At 45.9% G+C, this 10,000-nt stretch overlaps 1 protein-coding gene across 4 annotated transcripts in view; it reads right to left on the bottom strand.

Moving 5' to 3' along the window:
* LOC105907526 (retinoic acid receptor gamma-A-like) overlaps nt 1–10,000 on the bottom strand; it is a 40,226-nt gene that overhangs the window by 16,237 nt on the left and 13,989 nt on the right. The window contains exon 1 of one of the 4 annotated variants that reach the window (XM_031567710.2): nt 5,706–6,643. The exons of 2 other annotated variants lie outside the window; for them this stretch is intronic. In XM_031567710.2, the coding sequence (XP_031423570.1) occupies nt 5,706–5,850 (145 nt within the window). In that variant the 5' untranslated portion in view covers nt 5,851–6,643. Of the gene's footprint in view, nt 1–5,705; nt 6,644–10,000 lie in introns of those variants that run through there. One more of the 4 variants, XM_031567709.2, reaches the window with a different exon arrangement.

Below are 10,000 nucleotides of genomic sequence, written 5' to 3'. Positions count from 1 at the left end.
CGAGTCTTCACTACTATCTGAGTTCCTATAACTGATTTTCTCACCTTACACCAGTGAGCCCTACGCCCTACACCAGCAGTCAACATCCATCCGTCTGAACCTCGGCCCTCCAGCCAAAACATTCAGCTCCAAACCCAAACAAACAGGAGACAGTTGTCGGGAGGCCACGCCACACAGACTCCACGGGGGCTAGAGCTGGGAGGAGGCGTCCTTGGCCAAGTTGCTGTCCCGGGACGGTCCTGGGAGCCTATGTGTTACGAGGACAGCCTAAAAATGGCTCCAGGACGGGAAAAGGGCTCGGAGAAGGAGGGCCTGTGTGTGTTATTTACAGTGGTCTCCTCGCCCGGCTGCCGTCATCCTATAAAATGGCATGGGCAGCACTGGGCTGAATTCCGTCAGGGGCCTGTGAAATCTGTTCAGGCGCACACAAACACACACTCTTACACACTCTTACACACACACACACACACACACACACGCACACACGCACAGAGCAGTCGGACAGACACCATAACTCCGGGAGGTAGACACTTTTTCTTCCTCTGTGTCCGTGTGTGTGTGTATGTGTATGTGTGTGACCATCTCTTTCAATTTGTCTCTTCACTGCACCCTCTCTCTTTCACCCCCCCCGCCCCCCACACACACACACCACCACGCGCTCTCTGTCTGTCAGTCTTTCAATAATTCATTCTCTTGGTTTTGTATTCAGCACCAGTGCTGTGCAGTGACTCCTCTTGTTCTGTCATCATCCAGCTCGGTTGATGCCGGTCTCGAGGGGACCCTTTGAAATCTCTCTATTAGCCTCATCATGTCTTCCATGTTTTCTTGGCTTCTCCTTTTAAAAACATGGGAAAAGGCATCCGCTGGTCAGTACTCCCCCAGAGTATCTGTCCTCCGCGTCTCTCGTATCCAGTAAAGTTTAAGACCTTGTGGCAAGTGTTCTTCTAATCATGCCTTACTCTGTGTCTGTTTTTGTGTTCTTTGGATCTCAGTATTTCAAAACGTACAGAGGCTCAAATAGTTATGTGAATTTGTTGTGAAACGCATGATGATAGTTTTATCAGTAGGCCCACTATTTTTATTTAGATATTTATAGAGATTAAGTGATAACCTGATCTAATTAAAATGAAGACAATATATTCTCAGCTAATTGTAGAATTTCGTAGAGGGACATATGGACGATGTTCGGATGTATGCTTATGCATCTTTCATGGTTTCTAATTACCCATCAATTATGGCATGATTTCTCTATACATTACGCCTAATTAATATAAGAAATGACCTAGTCTGCGTCTCTTTAGAAGAATATCACACAGACAGACGTCCTGGGGAATTAATGACTTTGAAAACAAAAAAAGTAATTTGCATAGGGTATGCATTAAATTAGAGTGAGTGAGGGGGAGAGGGAGCATAGATAACGAAAGAAAGAGAGAAAGCGAGGAGGACGGAGCATAGATATCGAAAGAAAGAAAAAAAAGACCAGATACATGGGGAGGGAAAGTGAGAGAGAGAAAGTATAAAGAGAGAAAGATGGAAATTAAAAGAAAGAGAGAGAGAGAACAGAGAGACACTGGAAGGGGAAGAGAAAGACAGACAGACAGAGAGAGAGAGAGAGAGAGACAGAGAGAGAGAGAGAAAGACAGAGATAGCAGAGAGAGATAGAGAGAAAGACAAAGTGAGAGAGAGACGGAGAGAGAGAGAGAGAGAGCAGAGAGAGAGAGAGAGAGAGAGAGAGAGAGGCTGAAACCAGTGTTCACAGTGAAGGGCAAACTCATGGAGGGGGAAAGCCTTAATCCCTCCATCAGCTCTATTTCTCCCCCCCACCCTCCTCTTTTCATCCCTCGCTCTCGCCAGCTCCCGTCCCTGCAGGCGGTCTAATCTCTTAATTGAGTGCTTTGTCATTATAATTGAATAATTAAAGACTTTCATCATTAAGGGTAAACAAATGATGTGAAAAGCATCTGATAGACAGGGGATACCCCCCCACCCCCCACGCACACAATCTCTCTGGCACAGATGCACATGTCCTCAGACACACACACACACACACACACACACACACACACACACACACACACACACACACACACACACACACGTACACACTTGTCTATTAACAGTATTCATTACAGTTTTTTAAATACATTTTCTGTTGACTGTATTGCACACATGCAGATATGCTCATACCACTTATGCCACATTACAAATACCATAACATTTACTAACATTTGTTACCCCTCTCTCTTTCCTACATATGCACACGTGAATACACACACACACACACACACACACACACACACACACACACACACACACACACACAGTTACACACACACACACAGTTACACACACACACACACACACACACACACACACACACACACACACACACACACACACACACACACACAGTTACACACACACATGGCCTGACTTTGGCTTAGTAATGCACTCTCCATAACCCCTGACACTGAGACAAAGAGAGGCAGAGGTCTTGACCACTGAGCTAAAAAACAACAGAGAACAGGAAAGCTGACCACACACACACACACACACACACTCACAAAGAGAGAGCGAGAGAGAGACAGATTTATGACACTTTTTAAAAGAAATTCTAGTTGAAATGATACTTCAATAAGAGGGCGAGCTTTTAAAACACATACACACATGTGGCACAAACAGAGACAGGGGCCGTGTGAAATTTTGCGTAAAAGTCATGTAAAAGTTTACAAGTTCATTTGGTCACTTTTAAAGCCCTCCATTCAGACATGTTGGGGACCAATGGCCATCAGATGTCCAGAACTCACAAGACCAACGTTTGGGCTGTTACAAAATTATAAAACAATCATAAGACAAATTGTTCATAATAAAAATCATCCCCTACATACATTAATAGATTGATAAAATCATAATGATAGACATGTGTCACGGACGATGATTTTGTTTGTTTCTTTGTTTCTTTTGTTTGTTTGCATGCTTGTGTGAGGATGCCTTTAAATTGAGCGATGAAGTCTGCTTCGGTAAATTTACCAATCACTTAATAGGCCGATGAAGAGTTTAGTATCCGATGGCAGCTCATAGCTTTCACTGAGCACTTAAGCAAATATCTTAGGGAGAGTGGTGTTTGCGCGGATCCCTTTCGTTTAGGTTTGTCTTCTTAGCCCAAACATAATTTCATCAGTATGAATAATACAAATCTAACAGCGCACAGAACAGAGCGGGTATAGATTGAGCCTCTTCACATGTTATTGTCCTGCAGTGTTTACAAGGGTTATTCTGATCGCTCAGCTGTAACTGAACACCGCGCCAAGGAACGTTCATTCCCCACACCGTGCACCCGTCCTCCATTTTTTGTTCTCCGTCTCCCCCCTCCCGCCCCAAGTAAAACTTGCTTCGAACAAAATATTTTCTGTGACTGCAAAGTTTTTGGCAGGATTGTTAAGAGGATGCAGGTATGCAGCTCCATCTTTTACTTGATCAACGATGATGGCATCGGATAAATGGCCATCTTTCTGTGTGCGCAAACGTCTCTTAGCACCTGTTATTTCATAATGTAATTTCTTCTAATGAATTTAACAACTATAGAGAAGTATACTTTTTCCAGTGAATGATACAAAGACTAATCATATTAGGTTATGTGCAGGTAGCGAGTTAGACTAGTCCTCACAGTCGCCTCTTCTGTGGAAAGCATATCTGTCATCATTAGGAGAAACACTGTGAGGTTGACAGCAGTCCAAACCCCGGTGTGTTCCCGCAGTTAATGAAGATAAATAGCCTTTTCACTCATTTCAAACCGAAACAAACTGCGTCTGAGAAACGAGTAGCCTATCTCTACTCCATAGCAACAAAGTAGGACAAAACAAGCTACAAGGTAGCATACAGACAAAGTCGCAACACCATTTAGCAGGCACAGCAACAGAAACAGTCTAACTCGCGTGAGCTATGTATGAACATGAAAACAAAAACACAAAACTCTACAAACTCCTGTACCTAAGTCATACAGAAGGAATTTGTAAGTTTCGAGGTACAATGGCTCAGCACCGGAGAATCTGTAAGGTAGATTACGCCCCTTTATAGCGAAACTAGTCGCACTTTAAACGAAACCACAACAGCCAATTGAATTTTTCAAATGTTGGCCCGCCTGACAGACTTGTCATAGGATTGCAAAGAGACAGAACAAGCCAGTCCTTGCACTCAGGACTCCTTTTACTATTTGTTACAGCCCCACATTCTTTCAGGTTTATTTATTTATATCACTCGATCTCTCTCACTCTGTTCCAAGACAATTCCAAGACCCATATGTCAATGCTAAACTTCGTGTCAGACCAACTTCATGATGAACACACTGAGCTTATGTGAAGCTGTGATTCATAAACATGCCCTTGATGATCTGTCAAACAAATTGACTGGTTACCGAAAGGCCATTGGCCATATAAATATAATGGGGGAAAAAAAGAAAGAAAAAAGAAGAGGGCTGATTCAGTTGGAGCTTTCTGACACTGTCAACAGACTGGTTGCTTTGTTAAGACAATGGCAAAGATGAATGGCTTTGGGGACTGCCTATACATGCCATGAAGTGAAGGGTGTAAGGTAAGGGACAGCCCTCGGACTGTCAGGAGTGCCATGATTCATCAAACTGACAAGAAACACAACAAACACGCTTTGCTGAGGAACACGCTCATGAAGGGGAAAAAGAGCAGGGGACAAACTTTTCATAATCTCTTCCGCACACAAGCTCATGCATGCAAATACCCACCCATGCATAACCCCCCCACCACCCACACACACACAGACACACACACACACACACACACACACAAACAAACAATCAGTAAGGAGGGTGAGAATGGCACATGGAATAGAATGGAATCTGGCTCTTCCTGTGGAGAGAGCTCTATGATAACAACACCCCCTAGCCTGATAAGGGAAGTGTGGACACAAACACACACACACACACACACACACACACACACACACACACACACACACACAAACACACACACACACACATCCACCCACACACACACACACACACACACTCACAAAATTAGAGAATTTAAATTTTAAATGATTCAATTAACAATTACAATTGAAACAGTGACGAAGTGTTTTGCTTTCAAGGTACTTGCTATCAAATCAAGTATCTCTCTCACTCTATCTCTAGCTGACACATAGAGAGACCTACAGATGTCCACACAAACCAACGGTACAGGGACAGTGCCATCATTGTCAGTGTCACGTCTCTATTTGGTTTTGTATTGTTTTCCTCTGTTGGTCTGACATGTTTGATCATGTGATTGCCCAGTGGTTGAAAGGCAAATGTGAACATATTTGAACAGAGAAAACACACCATTCTATTCTATTCTATTCATAGTCCATCACACTGATCAGTTTTTATGCCTCCAAGAGATACACATGTACACTTCTCATATTTAGACATGGATGATGGACCCTGACAAGACTTTGAGATCACGGGGGAGAAAGCAAGTCAGAGAGTGGCAGAGGAAGAGAGAGAAAATTAAACAAATGAGGGAGAGAAATATATATATATAGAGAGAGAGAGAGAGAGAGAGAAAGAGATAGAGAGAGATAGATAAAGAGAGAGAGAGAGAGAGAGAGAAAGAGAGAGTGAGTGAGTGAGTGAGTGAGTGAGTGAGAGCGAGAGAGAGCGAGCAAAAGCCTAAAATGACAGATGAGTGACTTACACTGCATGGCCGTGTTGATGGCCCATGAGAAAGGCTCCAGGTTGGGGAAGAAGGAGCTGGCCTTGCGCAGCATGCAGGAGCCCTGGGCAGACACGTCGTACAGGGGCCGTGGGGCCACCCCCAGGGCCTCCACGCAGTCAAACATGCTGCTGTCTCTCGCCCTCTCTGTGTCCCCTCTCTGTCCCTCGTTCAGCCCTGTGAAGCTGCTCACGGCTGTCAGTTGTCTCAGCACAACTCAACTACGACTCGCAGCTCGCAAGGCAACAGGCTAACAGCGAGCCTAATTACCGCCAAAAGTCCTTTTCCTGCTTGTCTTCTGTTGCGCTACTGTGACAGGCACTTAAGTTGACAATCTTTGTGTTTGTGTGTGTTCACACACAACACCTGAGTTGTACTCGGAACACGCCCGGAAGCAGACGCAGAGAAGAGGTGTGTGAACTAGTCCACAGGCACGAGAATGTGAATCTCAGTGACTTGAGACAGGCACCGAGTTGTCAAGGAGAAACGTCCCAGTTGTGTGCTCCAGGTGCAGCTGGAAGTGAAAGCTCTTGCTGTCTCTCTCTCTCTCTCTCTGCCTGCCTGACTGCCTGCCTGACTTTGGGCTTCTTTCCTCCCTCCCTCTCCTGGAAATGTAGCTGGAACCTCCTGGAGAAGAGAAGGCTGTGATCAGTCCACCCTGCCCAGACCCGGTGTCCTGTCTTGGGGGTTTGGAGATGGTCTGTGACTCCTGGATTGGTGGTGAGAAGTAGCATCAGTGACGACTGAGTGAACTGTTGCTCTCTGCACGGCAGTCTGGTGTGTTTGCACACACACACACACGCAGACATGCACACTTTCACACTCTCTCACACACACACACACACACGCGCGCGCGCATGCACACAGTTAGAAGTGAAGCGACTGGTTCTGCCCACAACAGGGACAGGAGGCGGAGGAATGAGAGAGGGAGGGAGAAAAGTAGGCGGGAGTACTGCTGGTTGGCCAGAACACAAAACACTCTCTCCTTTTCCCCCTTCTGCTCTATCTCTCTCTCTTTCTGCCTTACTCTTTGCTCTCTCTCTCATTCTCTCGTCCTCACACCCCCCCCCCCATCGCATCATATTTCATATTTCTACAAATGAAAACAAACAATGACCCCCCTCCTTCCCCTGCTTCTCTTGTTCCCTTTCGCTCTCTCTTTCTCCCTCTCTCTCTCTCCCTTTCGCTCTCTCTCTTTCTCCCTCTCTCTTCGCCCCCTCTTTCCTTCTCTTTCAACGCTCAAAGCTCAGTCCCCCTCTCTCTCCCTCTCTCTCTCTCTGCAGATGGCACACACGCATTCCTAGCCCAAGCACAGCGTTCATGTGTCCATGCTTGATTGTTCAAGTCTGAGCTGGACTCATTACAATGTGCCAAACAGAAAGGAAGGAAGAGACTAAGACAGCTATAAGAGAGACGGGTGACAAAGACAGTACGCCACAATAGACTAGATGTGTATTTTTTTATGCCAGTAGGACGGAGTACAATGGCCCCACTGAGCAAACTATTAATAACAGTAATAATAATAATTCAGTCAAATGAATCATCATGTCCCTCACGTTTCCCATTTGCAACTAAACTGTCAAGAGTGAGTGTACAGATTTCAGCAACACCCCCACCACCACCACCGTCCAGTCCTCGCCGTGTAGATTTCAGATAGAGACGTCAAACTGAGTCTTGGCGATCCCATCGCGCGATCAAAGCTATAAAATAAACAGATAGCAGGGAAGAAAAGCCTCCCTACAGGATAACCGCACGGCCGCGCGCTCGCGCATGTAGCGCGTTAGCATGGGAAGGCCCGAGTGGACATTTAAACTCCTCCGGCCAGCCGAGGCAATTACGCTTCAAATGAGAGAGCGTTACATTAAAGAGGCACATATTTACAGTTTTAGCGGAGCGCGATTTATATCTGTTCCCAGTGCGATGCTGGTTTCCATGTGAGGGTGATATCTGAGAGTTCTCTGGCCTTAGCAACGTCAACATGGCCACTTTCTCATAAAACGGAATAGCCAGTGGGGATTTTAGAAAATCATCACAGGCAGTTTTCTTTATCTGTCGGACAGATTTCATAACCTCAGCCCTGTCCATGGACAACAGCTATCCATCCTGTCTGCGCCACAAAAGCAGCTTTGTTTCGTCCCATGAAGCTCGGGAGTGTAAACACCCTGGAAGGAGTTTGTTTCATTTTTGTTAAGCGGTGGCCCGCCTTTAAAGTACAGTCAGTGTGTGGACCATAGACATATAAAGACCATAGACGTATAAAGACCATAGACATATATACATCTATATATGTCTATGGTGTGGACCATGCATTGCAGGAACTACAGAGAGTGCCCATGACAATGACCTGGGCTTCAAAGCCAATGGAAGCCAACAGACCAAGGCCTGGTTGATGAATGGTACCCCATGCTGGGAGCTAAGGGCTGTGGTGTAGCAACCACCCCCCTCCACCCCCCTAATTACCCCCACCTCTACACAGACTCCAGAGGAAGGAATGACAGTGAAGTGTAGCCCCACCTAGAGGCTATATGGGGGTACTGACACAAAGATAGGTGCTCACACAGATACACAGATACACACACAAACATTCCCTGACTTAAACACAGACATGCATACACTCCTATTGCATACTTGTATGCACATTCAGTCACACACACAGACATTCACACATGCACACCACTGTAGCTGCAGTCGAGTCTTTGAGACTCCGGTGAAGGATCTCCCAATAATCTCATAATGGACCAGAGATGTATAAACTAGGACTTGACTACTTGCCCACTTAAACACAGAACAAGATATATTATCATCTAATGTACACAAATGTCCCTAGCAAGTGCATAAGGCCAGACATTAGAGCTGTAGCAGGAGATGAGAAAAAGCTAAGCTAGTGTTTTGATTATTTTTTACCTTCATCTTCCCATTACCATCACCCCCCCCCCCCCCCCCCCCCCCCCCCACACACGCTCCCCCTCCAAAAAAAAAACCCTGAAGTGTTGTGATGTCTGTTCCCTGGCAGACTACTATTATCTTATTTCTTATCCCATGACATCCCCTCCTCTAGCTCATGTCATTGCGCATCGTTCTCTCTCTTTATTTCCTTTCTCTTGCTCTAATGTTATCTAACTATCTATCTAACTATCTATCTGTATGTCTGTCTATCTGTCAGTCTGTCTGTCTGTCTGTCAGCCAGCCAGTCAGTCAGTCAGTCAGTCAGTCAGTCAGTCAGTCAGTCAGTCAGTCAGTCTGTCTGTCTGTCTGTCTGTCTGTCTGTCTGTCTGTCTGTCTGTCTGTCTGTCTGTCTGTCTGTCTGTCTGTCTGTCTGTCATGCTTATATTGAGGGACAGGCAGACTTAAAGAGGACCCTCTGTTTGAAACGCTTCGTGTCTTAAAGCGCCCACTTCCGATGAGCCCAGTCTGCTCTGATTGGTGGGCAATAAGGATTTTGTTAAAAGAGCTGGGATTCCAATGAGGCGTTTGAGGCAGCTGAGAAAAGTAGTTTCTGTTGGAGAGAGTTACTCCCTCTGGCGTGTACTTTGGGTTTTGTAACTTTACAGACTGTTTACATGCACAAAAAGCTCTATAACACACTACGGGAAAGGGAAAACCGGAAAATCATAATAGATCCTGTATATTTCATCTACCAGGAGAAATACTTCTTCTTTTCCATTTCTTTCCTTATCTCTCTCTCTCCCTCCCTCCCTTTCTCTCCCCCTTCTGCTCTACCTCTGCCAGGGTTTTATTAGAGTAGCTCTGGGATCACGTTAGAGTTGCCCATGCTAGCACTCTCCTCTCCTCTCCTCTCCTCTCTTCTCTTTCACTCCTTCTCCTGCTTTCCCCTCCCTTCTTCTCATTTTTCAGGCACTCCTCCTCTCCTCCACCCGACTCCCTCCATCCACCAGACCACTAGCTACTGAACACGGGCCAGCGCCGTGTGGTTGGAGGCCAAATGGCCGCTACTGAAGGGAGTTGGCCGGGTCCGAGTGAACACTCACTCAACCTTATCCAATGCTGCGCTGCGCTGCGCTCTGCTCTATACCTCACTCCAAATGGCCGCCGCCGCGCTATCCAGCCTAAACGTGTCACAATATTTTCCAAATGTAACTGTTGCTCTTGCTCACTACCATGGCAGCTTCTACGTGATTGGGTGATGTGCCTCAACATGATTGGGTGATGTCGGAACTGATTTCCAAACTACTTCTCTCTCTCTCCCCCCCCCCCATTTCTGAGGTCTAGAGTGACACTGGTGTTTATTTGTGCTTCGCTCTCTCTTCTAAAAGAAT

This window comes from Clupea harengus, chromosome 5 (genome assembly GCF_900700415.2).
Source record: "Clupea harengus chromosome 5, Ch_v2.0.2, whole genome shotgun sequence".
NCBI lineage: Eukaryota > Metazoa > Chordata > Actinopteri > Clupeiformes > Clupeidae > Clupea > Clupea harengus.
Note: the sequence above shows the minus strand (reverse complement) of the source record. Positions and strands in the feature narration are given on the sequence as shown.